Genomic DNA, 18,955 nt, shown 5'->3' on the forward strand with positions numbered 1-18,955 from the left:
CATGTCATCTACAAGTAAGGACAGTTTTATTTCCCATTTTTTCCTATCTGTATGCATTTATTTCTTTTTTTCTTTTTGCCATATTGCATTTGCTAGGGCTTTTAGTATATCGTTGAATACAAGTGGTGAGAATGGACATCTTTGCTTTGTTTCTAATCTTAGGGAGAAAGCATTTCATCTTTCGTGATCAAGTGCGATGTTAACTGTAGGGTTTTTTTTTTTTTTTTGTAGATGCCCTTTATCAGATTGAGGAAGTTCCCTTCTATTCCTAGTTTGCTGAGAGATTATATCATGATTAAATGTTGAAGTTTGTCAATTGATATGATTACGTGGGGTTTTTTCATGCTTAGATGGTTAATATGGTAGTTTACATTGATTTATTTTCAAATATTTACACTTGCCTTCCTGGATAAAGGCCACTTGGTCACGGTGCATTATTCTTTGTGATGTATTGCTGGATTCAATTTGTTAATATTTTGTTGCTTTTTTCATTTATATATATGAGGGATCTTAGTCTATAGTTTTCTTTTCCTTTTTTTGTACTATCTTTGTCTGATTTTGGTATCAGGATGTGGCCTCGTAAATGATTTGGGAAATGTTCCTTTCTCTTAAGTTTTCTCGCAGAGATTTCATAGAATTCGTGATTTTTCTTCTGTAAAATGTAGAATTTGCTGTTGAAACCATCTGGGTCTGAAAATCTCTTTTTGGAAGGTTTTTAACCTTCTAAAATTAAGATTATAGTGATGGGTTATTTATTTCATGTTAGGTGAGTTTTGACTGATTGTGGTTGTCAAGGAGGTCTCCAAATATAATTGATAATTTGTCTATTTTTCTTTTTAGAGCCATCAGTTTTTGCATCATGTATTTTGAAATTCTATCATTTGAGGCAGACACATTTAGGATAGTTGTTTTCTTGGTGAATCATCCCATTTATCATTACATAATGTCCCTCTTTATCCCTGATCCTGACTTTAAAAAAAGTTAAACCTGTATAGCCTCAAATTGCTAATGATTACTAGCTTAAGTTAAAAATGGTATCAATATGACCTAAGTGGGTCCTTTCTTCAAATCATCTCTGATTCCTCTCACTTGCTCACTTATCCCATAGATTAATAGCCAATATCTATTGTACACTTATCATGTAAAACTAAGTGTTTCATGTGGCGTAGTTTATGTAATCTTCATAAAGACCCCATGAGAACAGTAATCATTATCAATTTGTGGATGAGGACCTGAGGTTCAGAGTGGTTAAATAGTTCCAAAATTACACAGCTAGGAGGTAAGTGAACCAGGGCTGAGAACCAAGATTGTCTTACTCCAGAGACTGTACCCTTAACCACCAAGCTCTAGCTGTTACTTCCATTTAGTCAGGTACCAATTCTTGCCACTTCTGCCTTCCAGATATCTTTCAAATTATTATATTTCCCACCTCCATGCTACCACTTGCTCAAAGCCACCATTATCTCTCACCTAGATGACCACCAGTGTCTTCCAAATAGGCTGCCTGCTTCCATTTGAGCCATGATGCAGCCAGTGCATTAAATGCAAGTCTGTCTGTGTCACTCTATAGCACGTAGCCAAGGACATGGCTGGTTTGTCAAAGAGGCATATCTGTGGCTTTATGATTACCTATTGTATCTAAGTCAACTATAAATATAAGAACCTGTGGGAGTATATGGTAATTTAACAATTCAACAATTAACATGGTTTCCTGTGGCCCTTAGGATCAAGTCTGGTCTCCTAACCCTGGTTTAGAAGGATTAGGAGATCTTGGTGATCTAGGCCCTGGCCACCACCTTGTCCTTTGCATTCCACCATGCTATTCTTTCAGCTCCTTCAAGTGCTCTCTAGCTTCAGGGCTTCTCTGCATGCAGTCCCCTTTGCCTGGAAAACTCTCTCTTCAGCCCTTTGTCTGGCTAGTTCCTATTGATCTTTCAGGCCTCAAGATAAATGTCATAGGTTCAATATTTTTAGGCCATCTTTGACTTCTTTCCCTTTCCAAAAAAACCCAAAACAAACAAACAAACAAACAACAACAACAACAAAAACCTCTTCTATCCATCTTCCTGTCTCTGTCCCCATTGCCACTGCTATGGTCCAGGACTTGATTTTTTTCTAGTCTGGACTGCAGCATTTTGTCTGCCCTTCAGCTATTGGTTTCTTCCCCTCCAATCCATTTTCCACACCTCTGCCAGAAATTTTTAAAAAGCACCATCACATCATGTTGTTTGCTTTCTCCAAAACCATCAATATTTTCCAACTGCTGACAGAATAAAGTCTGAACACATTGGCCTGGTATTCAAGGCCTTCACTGGCCTAGCCCCATATATCTTCCTAGCCTCATCTCTCAGTGCCTGTACTCACATTCCTTATGCTGCAGCCTAGTAATTTGAAAAATCAAAGTGTTTCTCAGCCTAGTGTTCCCATGCTCTGTAGGGACATTAGATGATCCAAGGTGGTATATGGACAAAAAGTTATTTGAATGCATAGAGAATAAAAGCAAATTCATGGTAGCAATATAAAATTTCCTGTTAAAATACATTAATTTAGGCTACAGAGATGACTTAATTTGAAGGAAAAGTACGTTAAGTAATAATAGCATGGGTGGTACACAGCTGTGGAAAGAGCCAGAAGGTGGGACACAAATGGCTAAAGTATGGGAAACAGGGGCCCGACCGCCTTTGTCTACTTCCCATTCCCTCAACTCACCATGTAATTCACATTTCTGTGCCTTTGATGATGCTGTTCACTTATTTTTATTACTCTGTTTCCAACTTTCTGCTTATCAAAATTCTCTCAGGCTTTAAGGATTAGCTCAAATGACACTTCCTTGTGATATCTTTGCTCATCTCCTGGTCAGAATTAAGGACTGCCTCTTCTGCACACTCCCAAGACACTACTGGTGCTTCTTTCTGGTTCTGGTCCATTTTGTTTGATTGTGTAATTAGTACCTCATATGTCCGTTTCTCTCCCTATCAGACAGTAAGCTTCTTAAAAACACCCTTTAGCACAGTGCCAAGCACAAAGAGATAGCTTATGATAATTATTCATTACATTGAATTATAGTAAAGGAGGAAGTTCGATTTCAAAATTCTCCAAGTTGCAGGTGAAAGTTAATAGGAAGAGAAACCACCAATGCCCTTATTCCAAACAAGGAAAGGCCTTCTGAAGTTATAAGGTGTGCATGTGTGTGTAAGGATATAGGCAATGAATTATTTCCAGTGTAAGGTGAAAACCTATAGATCTTATGGGTGAAAACATTATGTTTCATGTTTCGGGGCAATGACCTAAATCTGAATGTTGGCAATGCTTGCCAAATCTAGTCAGTTGGCTCAATGCCTTCAGAAATTAAAAAAAAAAAAACAAAAAACAAGGGTAGTTTGTCAAAGAGGAATCCCGTGGCTTTGGGATTACTTGTTGGATCCAAATAAACTATCAATATAAGAACTTGTAGGAGTGACAGGTAATTTAAAAATTCAATAAACATTGATGAGCCTACCTCATATGAAATCTCTATGTTAAGAGCCATGGGGACAGGGTTGGGAACTGGAAAGAGGAGGGTGAAGGGAGTAAATATGGAAATGATGAAAAGAATGCATGCGTGGTCCTTGATACCATGTATTGACCATTTGTTGTGAAAGGCACTCTGTTCAGCACTTAATGTATATTATCTCATTTAATGTTCTTGCAATCCTCATAGGCGGATAATTTTATATCTCATTTTACACATGAAGAAACTGAGAATCAGAGAGATCATGTATCTTTACTCCAAGCGGTAGGAAAAAAGTAGATAGCATTTGTTGAATCTTCATTGTGTGCCAATAACTATTTTAAGTACCTCATGTGTATTAACTCATATTAATACATGTGGAAAACAAAATTCCTGTCTTCCAGAAGCTCTGGGTTTCTTGTGAAAGGTAAGGTTCAGAGTTGATTTTGGATAAAAGGTAGGACTTTTGTCAGATGGCTTGGCAGAGGAAGGGTCCTCCATGCACAAAGAAGAACTCGAACAAAGGCCAGGAGATGGGAGAGTCCAAGGCCCATGAGTAACATCATTACCTGCAAAAACACAGGCAGCCTAAGGAAGCCGTGGTACAGGAGATGAAGCTGGGAAGGAAACTGGAAAGATTAGGCCTGATGCTGAAGGGAATGAGTAGCCAGTAAAGGTTATTAAGCAGAGAGCAGAAGAGTAGCATGATCGTGTCTGTTTCAGGAAGATAATCTGGAATAACTGTGAGAGCAAGACAAACTATAGGCAAAGAGATCAGCTAAGAGTTTTGGCATTCAGATGAAAGCCAGTGGGAACCTAAAATAGGCTACTGTTTCACATAGCAATTTGAAAGTCACCAAGGAGGTAGAATTTTCAGCCCAACACAGCTGATTTGATGCTGGGGTGATGGAAGGGGATTAATGAAAGATGCCGTGATGGGGTATGTGGGAATGCTGGGAATGCATCAAAGTCTAGGCCGGGCATGGTGGCTCACTCCTGTAATGCCAGCATTTTGGGAGGCCAGGGCAGAAGGAGCACTGGAGTCCAGGAGTTCGAGACCAACCCAGGCAACATAGTGAGACCTCATCTCTACAAAAAAATTTTAAAATTAGCCGAGCATGGTGGTGCACACTTGTAGTCCCAGCTACTCGGGAAGCTGAGGCAAGAGGATCGCTTGAGCCCAGGAGTTTGAGGCTGCAGTGAGTTACGATCATACCACTGCACTCCAACCTGGGAGACAGAGCGAGACTCTGTTTCAAAAAAGAAAAAGAAAGAGAGAAAGAAGAAAGAAAGAAAGAAAGAGAGAGAGAGAGAAAAGGAAGGAAGGAAGGAATGAAGGGAGGGAGGGGAGGGAGGGAAAGAGAAAAGAAAGAAAAAGTCTCTATCTGCTTTAGTTATCATTATTCTTCCTGAAGATGCAATAAAGTCAGTGTCTAAGGTGTCTGCCTCAGAGGAGTGGTTGTCACTCCTCTGTTGATCAAGTGGCAAGGTTGGCAGTATCTTATCAGGTGTGGTGGTTGGGCTCCAAGTAGTCAATTTTGGTAGTTGAAAGGAAGAAAATTAACATGTATTGAGGATTTTCTCACCTCAAAGATCTCTGGAACAGTCTTGAGAGGCAGGTACTATGCTGTTTCTGTTATGGTACAGGGTGAATGACTTACTTGTTCAAGGTCACATAGAAAGTAACAGAGACTTACTTGCATAAGGTCTCATAGCAAGTAAGTGACAGACTGGTCTATCTGACTCTGAAGACTATGTTCTACTTTTATTTATTTATTTTGAGACAGGGTCTCGCTTTGTTACCCAGGCTAGAGTGCAATGGCGTGATCACAACTCACTCTAACCTTTACCTCTTAGGCTCAAATGAGTCCCCCATTTTAGCCAGCACAATAGCTGGGACCACAGGCGTGCACCACCATGCCTGGCTAATTTTTTGATTTTTTTTTTTTTCTGTAGAGATGGAGTCTTACTATGTTGCCCAGGCTGGTCTCAAACTCCCAGGCTCGAGTGATCCTCCCACCTCGGCCTCCCAAAATGTTGGGATTACAGGCATGAGCCACTGCACCCAACCTGTTCTGTTTTTTACAGTACCAGAAACCAGAGAAAGAGGGCAGGCCTACACACCCAAAAAGGATGTCCAAGGGAGAGAAAAAAGAGTAAGAGTGAATTTAAAGATTTCTGCTGAGGAAGAAGAAATCTGGAAGACCTTCAAGTTAGTGTCAAGCTTGGTCTTGCATGAAATATAATGATAAGAAAGAGCTCCTGTTCTCATGGAGCTTATTGGGTAGAGGGCACAAAAGATATAATGGCTGCTACCCAGCCTATTCTTACAAAGTGCTCTAGACTTTCAGAGGTGATGTAGTCATGGGTTGTCTGGAAAATGTACAGAGAAGATATAACTTGAGTAATATCTAAAAGGAGGTGCTGTCCCTGGATAGTCCAGGAAGAGCTATCATGTCGTCTTTCCAGTGGCAGGAGTAGTAGGAGTAGTGGGAGCAGAGGTGAAGGAATGGAAGAGTAGATTTCCTGTTTGTTCAGTGAATAGATTACCTGGAACGCAAGGCAATCATGTAGGGAAGAGTAGGAGGATGAGCTGGCAACGGGTTAACACCAGAGAGTGGAGGAAGACTTTGAATGCCCAGTCTGACACCTTTATACATTATCACATAGGCAATGGGAAACCACTGACTTTTTTTGAGCAGGAGAGGGATGTAATCAAAGATGCTTTTGAGACGGTGGCTCATGCCTGTAATCCCAACACTTTGGGAGGCTGAAGTGGGTGGATCACCTGAGGTCAGGAATTGGAGACCAGCCTGGCCAACATGGCAAAATCCTGTCTCTACTAAAAATACCAAAAAAAAAAAAAAAAAAAAATTAGCCAGGTGTGGTGGCACATGCCTGTAATCCCAGCTACTTAGGAGGCTGAGGCTGGTGAATTGCTTGAACCCAGGAGGCGGAGGTTGCAGTGAGCCGAGACTGCCCCACTGCCCTCCAGCCTGGGCAACAGAGTAAGACTCCGTCTCAAAAAAAAAAAAGGGGGGGATGCTTTCAAAAGACCTCCAAAAGCAGGCACTGGAATAGATTGGAGAGGGTGGAGATCAGAGGTTAGACGATCAGGAAAAAAAATATTGAGATAGTTTAGGGGGATGGTGATACAAGCCCAGAAGAGATGAGGGAAAGCCATCCTCTGAATGAAAGCTGGCCCTGAGAGGGGCTGTCAGAGCCACAGCCTAATTCTAAGGACATGAATATTTGTATTCCACATCTCCTGCAAGCCATTTTCTCACTCCTCTCTTCTTGCTTCCTCCCTCCTTCTTGTCCCTCTGCCTTTTCTCCATTTTCTCTATTTCCTCCCCATTACTTCCAGTAATGCTCCATAATCAGCTATGATTCTGAACATCATTTGGGAAGGAGGGGAAGCACTGAGGGAGGCTCTGAGCAAGATAGAAGGAAGCAAGGAAAGAAGGTGAGAAAGAAAAGGAAGAAGGAAGGGTGGAAGGCAGACATTTCTGTAGGAGCATTTCCCATGAACCAGGCTGAGAGAATAGGGACACTGAGACTTAGAGGGATTGCAGTACTTGTTTGGAGTCACACAGCTAATTGCCATCTAAGTCTGATGAACTCCAGAACTCATGTCCTGTTTGCCATGCCACGGTGACTCCCTTTCCTGTCTCCCCTGATCTGTTCAACTTGTATAATATTTTCTTATTCTGACACCCTAATATCACTTTGTCATGGCTCTTTCACTCACCACAGTCTGTCTTACATTATAGTGATCTGTGTATGTGTCCAGCACTGGCACATAAAATGGGGACAGTGGTTGAATGAATGATTGGTTTATCTCTGTTACTAGATAGTAAAGAGCCTGTAAGGATCTCACAGCAAGGACAGCCCAAGATCTTATCATTAGTATTTACTCTATAACTGTTGGATTGAACATATTTGAATGTCTTAGGCACCTCTGTGGGCATCACGCCCTGTTGGACACTGAAGCTACCTTGGTAACTTTCAAGACCCAGGATTTGTGTTGTAATTTCTAGCATAATCACTAAAAGAACAGAAACAGGACGTATAGCACCTGAACAAGAAGAGAAAGACAAATGAAATAGTAAAGCTAATCAGTCTAAAAGAAGTCAAATCAAAGGGCCAACAAGCACACGAAAAAGATGCTCAACATTATTGATCATCAGGGAAATGTGAAGCAAAACCACAATGAGATATCATCTCACACCCATTGGGATGGCTATTATTTAAAAAACAGAAAATAAGAAGTATAGATGAGGATGTGGGGAAATTGAAACTCTTGTGCACTGTTGGTGGGAATGTGAGATTGTGCAGCCGTTAAGGAAAACAGGATGGCAGTTCCAAAAAAAAAGTAAAAACAGAATTACTGTGTGATCCAGGAATTCCATTTCTGGGTGTATATCACAAGCATTGAAAGCAGAGTCTCAGATGTTTGTACATCTATATTCATAGCAACATTACTCACAATAGCCAAAATGTCAAGGCAACCTAAATGTCCATCAGTAGATGAATGAAAAACAATATGTAGCATATCCACACAAGGCACTGTATAACTCAGCCTTTCAAAGGAAAGAAATTCTGACACATGATACCACATGGGTGAGCCTTAAAGCCATTATACTAAGTAAAATAAGCCAGTCATGAAAGGACAAACACTGGAATAATAATTCCAATTATATGAGGTACCTAGAATAGGCAAATTCATAGAGACAGAAAGCAGAATGGTGGTTGCCAGGGGCTGGAAGGAGGGGAAATTAGGGAGTTATTGTTTAATGGATACAGAATTTCAGTTTGGGAAGATAAAATTCTGGAGATGGATGGTGACCATGCATTGTGAATGTACTTAATGACATGTGCTTAGAGCACACTTAGAAATGGTTACAATGGTAAATTTTATGTTCTAGGTATGGTATCACAATAAAAATAACTTTAAAAAATGAAGGTGAAAAAAATCCCATTTATTCTTTTTTTAATTATTTTTAAAATTTTTTTATTTTTTATTTTGTTTGAGACAGAGTCTTGCTCTGTCACCAGGCTGGAGTGCAGGAGCGTGATCTTGGCTCACTGCAACCTCTGCCTCTCAGGTTCAAGTGATTCTCCTGCCTCAGCCTCCCGAGTAGCTAGGACTACAGGCGCATGCCACCACACCCAGCTAATTTTTGTATTTTTAGTAGAGATGGGGTTTCACCATGTTGGCCAAGATGGTCTCGATCTCTTGATCTTGTGATCCGCCCGCCTCAGCCTCCTGAAGTGTGGGGATTACAGGCGTGAGCCATCACACCCGGCCCCATTTATTCTTATGTGTTTCCACTGAAGACACATAGGTATCATCCCCACTCCACTCCTCCAGCTCTTCTGGGACAACTAGAAACCATTGAAATTTGGGGGTGAAGGGGCATTACTTGGAGGCTAATCCTCACCTTCTTGGTCCCTCACATATCCAGTTGTCTGATACACTCTCTACCCTATACCCAGCAGGACACACTGTCCTTTGAGAGAGGAAATGAAAAAGAGAAAAATATATATGAGAAAGTATCATTTTCTGGCAGAAAAACGAGTACATTTTAATTAGAAAAGCTGGCTCGGCTGGGCGCGGTGGCTCATGCCTGTAATCCCAGCACTTTGGGAGGCCGAGGTGGGCAGATCACCTGAGGTCAGGAGTTTGAGAACAACTTGGCCAACATGGCGATACCCCTCTCTGCTAAAAATACAAAAATTAGCTCGGCGTGGTGGCAGGCGCCTGTAGTCCCAGCTACTTGGGAAGCTGAAGCAGGAGAATCGCTTGAACTCGGAAGGCGGAGGTAGCAGTGAGCCAAGATCGTGCCATTGCACTCTAGCCTGGGCAACAAGAGCGAAATTCCGTCTCAAAAAAAAAAAAAAACCTGCCCCAGAAGAGCTTTCCTGGGTGGAAGAGGCCTCACACCTAAAAGGACCCGCTCACAAAATTCATCCTCTTGATATCTTTTCCCTGCTCTTTCTGCCCCATCTCTGCCCATTCTTTCTGGGATCCTGATTTGACACAGTTGCTGCCACCCTGATAGCAAGTGTCTTAGGACATTTCTGTGTCCCTCACTTTCCTGGCTGAGGGCTGGAACTTATCAAAGGGGTCTTTTTGGGGAAGTTAGGGGAAATACAAAGGAAAACAAAAAGAAACTATGAAAGTCTAGAAACAACTAAGTTTACTAACAAAATCACTGTCTTCTGTCGATATAGCTAAAGTCAAGCCATCAATGGGCTTAGCGTGTTTTGATTTTAATAAGGCTTAGTAAGTCTGCATTTTGAGAAAGCTGTGGACCCCTCTGGCAGTCTGGTGAAGCCATGGACCCTTTCTCTGAATAATATGTTTAAATGCACAAAATAAAATACACAGATTTACAAAGGAAACCCATTATATTAAAATTCGGTTATCAAAATATTACCCACAATGTGATACAGTAACATATGTGCTTCTTGATGTATGCATTAAATAACCAGATCTAACAGCAGTGCCAATAACTACTGGTATTTTGAAGTAGTCGTGAACATAAATGAAATTTCGAGATGCCTGCAACATCTGTAATACGAAATGCAAATCTCTGTGATGTCTGTTACTGACACTCACAGGTACTCCTAATACTTTGTGGTTTATTGCTTACATTCATCATTGAAGGAAATACTACATTTCAATTAGATGTTAGTGGAAAGAAAGAGGCAGTTTGTTTTATTTGTTTTTCTGTTTTTTGTTTTTTGTTTTTTTGAGACGGAGTCTTGCTCTGTCGCCCAGGCTAGAGTGCAGTAGCACGATCTTGGCTCACTGCAAGCTCTGCCTTCCAGGTTCACGCCATTCTCCTGCCTCAGCCTCCTGAGTAGCTGGGACTACAGGTGCCCGCCACCAAGCCTGGCTAATTTTCTGTTATTTTTAGTAGAGATGGGGTTTCACCGTGTTAGCCAGGATGGTCTCAATCTCCTGACCTCATGATCGTCCTGCCTCGGCCCCCCAAAGTGCTGGGATTACAGGCGTGAGCCACTGTGCCCGGCCGAAAGAGGCAGTTTTATTCATCCCAATTCAAAGTACCCCCCCATCCACCCTGAATTTTTGGTCTGTAGGACCCTGGTTGAGAGCCTCTGCTCTAAGGATCATATAGCCTCCCATGGGTTGGAACCAGCTATCTCCTACCCATCTCATCCCTCAGGATGATATTATTTCTCCTCATCCAGTTTTCAAGCTTGCCCCTGTAATTGACCGCCCTCAAATCCCTGGTTTCTGGCAAGGAAAATCTTGGCGCTGTCAGCCCATTTGCAGTTTGCACTCCAGCCTGGGTGACAAGAGCGAAACTCCGTCTCAAAAAAAAAAAAAAGTGCTGCCCCAGAAGATCCTTCTTAGGTGGGAGAGGCCCAACACTGTTGACTTCCGTGCCGTGAGTCCACGGAACAACTGGCTCTTTCTCAAAATTCTATCTGAGATGTCACTCAGGCAGCCCTCAGATTTTCCAGAATTCTCTCACCGTAACTGTAGACTAGAAAATCACCCAACACCTACCTAGTAACACCGACTCTGTAAGCCACTACCACTTCTGCCCTGTCCCTGAATATGACTCTTTTCAGCTAGTTCATAGGGGACAGCTCCTGAGAAGGCTGGAGTGATTTTTTTTTTTTTTTTTAATCTGGAGACAGAGTAGTGTTCATATATAGATCATCAATTTAAAGCTTTGATACAATTGAGTTTGCGGTGAAGCATGAGTGATTTTTTTTTTTTTTTTTAATCTGGAGACAGAGTCTTGCTCTGTTACCCAGGCTGGAGTGCAGTGGCAGGATCTCGGCTCACTGCAAGCTCCACCTCCCGTTCTTTTCTTTTTTTTTTTTTTTTTTTTAGTAGAGATGAGATTTCACAATGTTGGCCAGGCTGCTCTCGAACCCCTGACCTCAGGTGATCCACCTGCCTCAGCCTCCCAAAGTGCTGGGATTATAGGCGTGAGCCACCGTGCCTGGCCCGGAATAATCTTTAAACCAGAACAGCCGCAGCCTCACTCCTGGCCTTTGTGCCTGGCAGATCCTTTCCAGAGGGTGGAGATCAACCAGATGATCTCTTTGGAACCCTCCTCATCTGGAGATTGGACACTCTTTTGGTTTGTTCCCCATATGCTCTCCAGCCCTTGGGGTTCACTCACCTAAAAATATATAGACTGGAATCCATTGCAAAACAGAGAGGTTTGGAGACCCTCCTGGAGATTCAGTCGGGAGAAGAAGGCCATGGTTATGGTGCTGTTCTGTTGCGGTAAGAAGCCCAACCAGAAGGTCAAAACTTCTTAAGCTGAGTTGATTATAGATGCTTTGCTATAATCTCTTATTGTGGAGTGAGATTAGCTGCTGGGGTTTTGTCACACTTGACCAAACCTTTCCTCCACTGCTCCGCCCCAAGTTCCTACCCACACATCAGGTTGCAGATCAGGCAATATAATTGATCTCCCCAGTAGTATCCTTTCTCCACGTGTGCCCAATTGTAATAAAGCAGAAATGGCCCTGGGGTGGCTCTAGCTGTGAAGGAGGGCCAGTCTTGATAAGTTAATGCAGGAAGAGAGTAGCTTGGGCCTCAAATAGGACCTCTGAAAAGCACCCCACTTCCTTTCCCTGCTTAAGAAAAGGGACTTGGCAGCCACACTTGTTTCTGCCCTAGTGGTTCCCCCTTGTCTCCTCTTGTCTTCTGCTGAGTCACCTAGCCCACTGGGGCTGTTTTTCTGCACTGGATATCTGTTAATAGACTCCTCAGATCCCTCTTTGTGCCTCTAGTCCCAAGGGCCCTGTCTCAGTGGCCAGATACCTTATCATAGAGCGGGAGAAGCATTGCACAGAAGAAAGACCTGGCTCCCAGTCCCTGCTCTGCCATGCTCTTCCTGTGACACCTTTGGAAAACGCTACATCTCTCTAGAGCTCAGTTTGAGCATTCATTGCTAGAATGCAGTGTAGGTTAGGGGCATAGATTTTAGAGCCAGATAGCTGGGGTTCACATCTCAGCTCTGTCACTTACAAGGTGGTGAACCTCTATGCCCCAGTTTCTCCATCGGTAAAAGTGGGACTATAGTAGTACCTACTTCTTAGGATAGTTCTGAGGATTAGATGAGTGAATGAATATAAAGTGCTTAGCACACAGCCTGGGACCGTTTCCTGTCATTACTACTCATTGAGTTCAAGTAACATATATTGAACAAGTAATGTATGTTTCAGGCTGAGGCTTGTTTCTGTGCAATAGCCTTTGGAAAATTGAAGACTGTTGCCAGGTCTCAGACCTTTTTTTTTGTTGTTGTTGTTGTTTTTCCAGACAGAGCCTCACTGTGTCACCCAGGCTGGAGTGCAATGGGGTGATCTCGGCTTACTGTAACCTCTGCCTTCTGGGTTCCAGTGATTCTCCTGCCTCAGCAGCCTGAGTAGCTGGGACTACTGGTGCACACCACCACACCCAGCTAGTTTTTCTATTGTTAGTAGTGATGGGGTTTCACCATGTTGGATATATTTTTTCTGTCACTATCTAGTGAGTGACTGCTGTTTGCCAGGTACTGTTTTTAGGTGCTGAGGATTCAGTAAGTAAGAAGACAGACATGATTCTTGCCTTCTTTTAGTCTACAGTCTGGTGGAGGAGACAGACATTAAAACAGAAAAAAAATCACAAAAATGTTAGGCTGAGTGTGGCAGCTCATGCCTGTAATCCTGGCACTTTGGGAGGCTGAGGCGGGAGGGTTGCTTGAGCCCAGAAGTTGAAGACCAGCCTGGGTAACATAATGAGATGCCATCTCTACAAAATAAGTAAATAAATAAATGATAAAATAAGAGAAAATATCTGTACACTTGAAGTTGTGATGTGTCCTACAGGAAAAGGCCAGTGCTCCCAGCAGAAGGCCTTGAATATAGAAGATAAGTCAAAAACACCTGTTAAACAGAACTGAAGGGGTTGCTGGGAAAATCAGATATAAAAATGGTATCAAGGGTTCTACAAGTGCAAGGGGGCATTGGTCCCTTTCCCAGGGAGATTAGTGGAACTCTGCTATCTCCCCACTCCCACTCTGCTTTGGGCTTCCCTCATTAGACTGACCAATGTGACTCTTCGGAGCCGAGCTTGGGGAACTTTTTTGGTACGTCAGGGTGTGCTTTCACTTCCCCATGTGCTCTAGATGGTCATCTGACATGCGACGCTTTCCTCTTTCTCCTCTTTCTTTTCTTCCCCTTGGGCTAGCTGGGGTTCTCCAGCTGCTTCTTGGGGCTGCTTGACCACATAGAAGGTGAGATGTATCAGAGCGTATCTGCTCAGAATTTGCAGGGGAGGAGGGAGGGAGGTAAAAGAGGCAGGCCTGGCTCTGCTGGGGGAAAGCAGAGATATGGAGGGGCTTAGAGTACCTAGGCCAGACAAGATCCACAGTATCAAGAGCTCCAATGCACCTTACAGATCAGGTCTCCGCTCCCTTCCACTTTCAGATGGGTAAATGGAGGAGATCTAGAAGGGGCTCAAGGTGATGCAGGAACCAGAGGCAGACAGGGCCAGACAGTTTTCTACCTCTGTCTCCCTAACACCTGGGTCAGGGTCTGGTGCAGAGCAGGCACTCAAGTAAATGTCTGTGGAACCTGTGAGGGATACCAGGTCTCCTGCTGCCTCAGGCAAGATGGACTGACCCGGATTGGCCACCCTTTACTTCCAAAGACAGAGCACGCTGGCCCAGCTGGAGCTCTCTTGAGCCAAATGGACAAGTGTAACATAAACATCAGGGAACAGAGAAACAGCAAGAAGAAGATAATTAGGCTAGCAGATCAACCTGGAACAGCCAGCACTCGTGATTTCCCAATTACAATTCATCACCCAACAAGCAGAAGCTTGGCCGCCTCAGAGTAAGCAACAAAGAAGGAAAGGTTGCCAAGGAGCACAAAGGCCTGCCAATTTCATCTGTAGACATTGAAGGTTGACGTGATTCCCACCCTCAAGAAACTCACAGTCCAGTGTTGGAAGTAGGTGTAAAAGCAGACACCTGCATGGGGTGCTGTGGGTTGCACAGACGAGAGAAACACCTGCCTGCCCTGGGAGGTGAGGGAGGGCTCTGTGGAAGAGGGCCCGCTGCAGTGAGGAGAAATGGATCAGGTGAGAGAGGCCTGGACAGGCAGTCTGAGAGACAGCCGTGAGCTCACCAAACGGGGCTGGGATAAGCTGGACCCCAAAGAAACTTCAAAGGAGAAACAGAAAAACAAAGGAGGAAAGTGGAAGGAAACAGCTCAAGGGGACCGGGACCAGAGAGTTCAGAAAGGGTGGTGGAAGGGAGGGTAGCTCTGATTCAAAGGTTCACCCTCAGCCTTTGGAATGACTCATTTCCAGAAAGCTTTGGATAGCTGAGGTTTTGCCATAATTTGTTTTCTTCTGATCTTCTCCCTCTGTCATACCCTTATATGGTCAGGTATTACAATTTCAGCTCAGTTGAAAACATTAGGCCCAGGTGCGGTGGCTCATGCCTGTAATCCCAGCACTTTGGGAGGCTGAGGTGGGCACATCACTTGAGTCCAGGAGTTTGAGACTAGCCTGGCCAACATGGTGAAACCCTGTGTCTACTAAACGTACAAAAATTAGCTGAGCATGGTGGTGCAGACCTGTAGTCCCAGCTACTCACTTGAGAGGCTGATGTGGAAGAATCTCTAGAGCCCAGAAGGTTGAGACTGCAGTGAGCCAAGAATGTACCACTGCACTCTAGCCTGGATGACAGAGCAAGACCCTGTCTTAAACAACAACAATGGAGAACCTATTTAATGCCAAGCACCAGGCTAGGTATTCTAGAAGGAGTATACCTAATCCCTTCATTCACCAAATTTTCCTTGAGGCCCTACTTACTCTAAGTCTGGTATTGTTCTAGGTTTACAATTGCATGTGTGTTGGGTTAGGGGGCAGGGGGCACAGACAGGGAATGAAAGAAGCGCACATGTCATCAATACAAGGATTGGGGCCATCAGATAATGCCAAAGGAGACAGAGACGAACACTAGTAGCTGTGTGACCTTGGACCAGACACTTCCTCTCTTTGAGTTTTGGTTTCTTCATCGGTAAAAAGGATGCATCCCATTTCTTTGCTGTAAGATGTAGCGGCAGTATTTGAAAAGCTTCTCGTGCGGTGTTTACCATCCAGGAGTTGTTCACTAGTGCTACTATTCAGCTGTGGGGAGGGAGTATTTGCAATGTGCTCCAACAGGCTGAGAAGTGGGGAGCATGGCATTTCCTACGGTGGCCCAGCATACACAAAAGGCCAGAGGTTTGCTTTGGCACAGTGGGTGGTTTAGTTTGATAGGAGCCTCAGGTTGGTGGAGGGGAGTAGAAGAAGAGAAGCATGGAAAGCGTAAGTAGGGCTGATTTCCTCACAAATCTCCTTGCGTATCTGGAGGCCTAGATATACGTAAAGAGATTTATTCAGTGCAGGTAGACCCAGGAGTGGTGGTGGGACGAGGGGCCTGTGGAGATGGAGTGTAGGGCAGAACAGAGGATGTTTCAAATGCCCTGGAAGCAGTAGTGATTGGATCACTTCTCATGGCAGGCAAGGCCCCAGGGAACAGTGGCCTTTGGGGGCTTGGGGGAGGGGTGGCCAACCCTCCCAGTTTGCCTGGAATGAGGAGTTTCCCAGGATGCTGGACTTCCAGGGCTAAAACTGGTATAACCTTGGTCAAACTAAAACAGTCGGTCCCCCTAGTTTGGGCCCTTGTCACTGTCTCCTGGACTACAGCAGGTTGCTGCCTGCTCGCCTCCCTTCCTTTGGTCTCCATTCTGCAGTGAGAGGGGCTGCTGTCAAACACGGCTCTTACTGTCTCTCTGCCTTGTCTCAAACACTCCAAAGGCCCGATTGCCTCTGGGATCCAACTCAGACCCCAGGACCTGGACCCAGAGCTCTTTCTACACTGGTTTCCACCCTCCTTGAAAGTCTCATTTCCCATCACTTTCACACCACCCAGATACACCGTAGTTCCCCAAACTGGAAGTGTCCTTTCCTATTCTGAGCCTTTGCCCATCACAGCATCCGATCAACCTGACTGGCTCCTACCCACCCTTCAAGATTCAGTGAAAATGTCATTCCCTGCTCTCTCCTCTGGGTTTCCAAGGCACATTATACATACTTTTGGGAGAGCACATATCAAGGAGTTGGGTTGGGAGTATAAACCTCTACAGTCAGCTTCTGGCGCAATGCTCGGTGTACAGTAAGCTTTTGGTATGTATATTTTGAATAGCTGGTATAGTTGCATGACTCAGAATTCAGAAGGAACTATGCGTGCTCAGTGAAAAGTGTCCTTCCCACTCCTGGCCTCTAACAACTCAATACTCCTCCCCTTCCAGGAACCCTCTTTTTGCATACACAAGCAAATAAGGTAATTTGCTTTGTTAATGAATAAAGAAACTAACAGTACAAACCTGGAATCATTCCAAGTGTTCAAAATCTGGGGCTGACTAAGTAAACGATTATATAGCAACATTATAGACTAATCCGCAGTCATTAACATTATTAAAATTATTATAAGGCAGACTCTGTAGTATTACTTGCTAAGCTTTAAAAGCAGAATATAAAGCACACCTCTACATTGAATGCACTTGGTAAAAACAAAAAACAAAAAAACAACAAAAAAACTGGTCTCTTCAATCATAGACTGAACTGATCCATCAGCCTGAGACAGAAATGATTGCTGCTTTAAGGTGAAGGGATTCAAAGTTTTCTTTTATGTAAAGTTGTTTGAATATGAAAAGAAAGAGGCTGGATTCTTGTGAATCTGCCTGATGAAGTGTGATTCATGATGGAACTCATTCATTCAGTAATTCATTCAGCAGACATTTGAATGCTTGCTTTGTCAGGAGGAAAAGTCAGAAACAATGGTAAGCTTCTGAGGATGAGCACTAAGTAGGTGATGAGGATGTAAGAAGCTCTGATGGAGAGAGAGGGGTGGGGAATGTGATGAGTTCATTGTAAGACTGTGGAGTTTGAGTTCAGTTTGTTCATCAAGGGGAGCTGTGTGGCAGATGGCAGGGTACAGGTCTGGGAGCTCAGTGAAACAGCCAGGGCTAGTGATAGCCGCCAGTTTATTTGTGGACAGGGAAGCCGGAAGTGGAATGGAGAAGATAGACGAGGAAAGGGGAAGACAGATGAAATAAAGCTGGTGAGGAAGTAGTTCTGCAAATCTCTTAACACCTCTGAGCCAGGGCCAAGGGCACCAGGGTAGCAGAGGCTGTATCTGTTATTGAGTGTTGAAGCGCCTCAGAGTTCACGCAGAAACCTTCCTCCCAGCCCCTGTCTCCCAAACCCCATGCACGCGTGGTCTGGGTCTGGTCTTAGTTGTCCTGAAAGGCCTGGTAGATGAAGAGATGCTGTGACTGGCTTAGAAACTATGTAGGAACCCCTGAATGAGAGGCTGGGAGAAAAGGTTTTAAAGGTTTACCTGAAGCCTGGGCAACATAGCAAGACCTCATCTCTACAAAATAAAACATAGAAAAAATAGCTGGGTGTGGACATGTATCTATTATCCTAGCTACTCAGGAGGCTGAAGCAGGAGGATCGCTTGAGCCCAGGAGTTCAAGGCTGCAGTGTGCAATGATTGTGCCTGTGAATAGCCACCGCCCTCCAGCCTGGGTGACATAGTAAGACTGGCTCTATTTTTAAAAAATGAGGTGATGGCATTCAGGTTAAGAGAGCAGAGTTTGCGGTTACAGTGAGCTATGATTGCACCACTGCATTCCAGCCTAGGAGAGGGAGCAAAACTCTGTCTCTAAAAAAAATAAAAATAAAAGATTTACTTGAACAAAGACCAGCTGAGTAAGGCTGGACAGGGAAAGGGAAGGTACGTAGGCTTGGCATTGGGGGCAGAAGTGTTCCACTGCAGGTTGAGCAACGTGAGGGCCCCAGGAAGGGTAGATTTCTCAGTGGGGTTTGCCCCTAGTGAGCAGGTCTCAGACTGTCCCTGAAGGGGCCAGTAGGCAAAGCTGATAGAATTGTTGCTCAAAACTTGGACAGAGAAAGGGGAGGGGTTATCCTCAGAGCAGCGTACCACCAGGATGTATTTCCTACCTTCATATGTCCTCAGGCCAACCTGGAATCCAGGACCAGCTCAACCACTTAGAGCTTAGTAATCTTTGGGAAATCTCTTCTCTAAACCTCAATTTCCTCATCGACAGATTGAGACTATAATAGTGTCTACACTGCGTGTTGTGAGGATTAGAAATAGTGTATGTAAAGCTCCTAGTATATAGTAGGTGCTTAATACACAGTAGCCATAATTTTTATTCCTGCTACCACACTGGACTAGGCCAGCCTAAGACATTGCTCAGTTCTACTCTCTTTGAGGGATTTGCTGCAGTTGGAACAAGACACTGAAATCTAAGACTTTTCCCATCATCTTTTCACATACATTTGTCAAAGGTGGCCTGGCAGGCAGATATGTAAAAACTGGTTCTCTGTTTTTGCTGTGCATA

General features: G+C 44.0%; 1 protein-coding gene across 1 annotated transcript in view; it reads right to left on the minus strand.

The window, feature by feature from the left end:
- The window catches only part of DGAT2L6 (diacylglycerol O-acyltransferase 2-like 6), a 28,650-nt gene extending 16,805 nt beyond the window's left edge, over positions 1-11,845 (minus strand). The window contains 2 exon segments of the mRNA XM_011943152.1: positions 11,662-11,700; positions 11,703-11,845. Of these exon segments, the coding sequence (XP_011798542.1) occupies positions 11,662-11,700; positions 11,703-11,745 (82 nt within the window). The 5' untranslated portion in view covers positions 11,746-11,845.
- Positions 11,846-18,955: the final 7,110 nt, after the last annotated feature.

Source organism: Colobus angolensis, unplaced genomic scaffold (genome assembly GCF_000951035.1).
Source record: "Colobus angolensis palliatus isolate OR3802 unplaced genomic scaffold, Cang.pa_1.0 Scaffold216, whole genome shotgun sequence".
NCBI lineage: Eukaryota > Metazoa > Chordata > Mammalia > Primates > Cercopithecidae > Colobus > Colobus angolensis.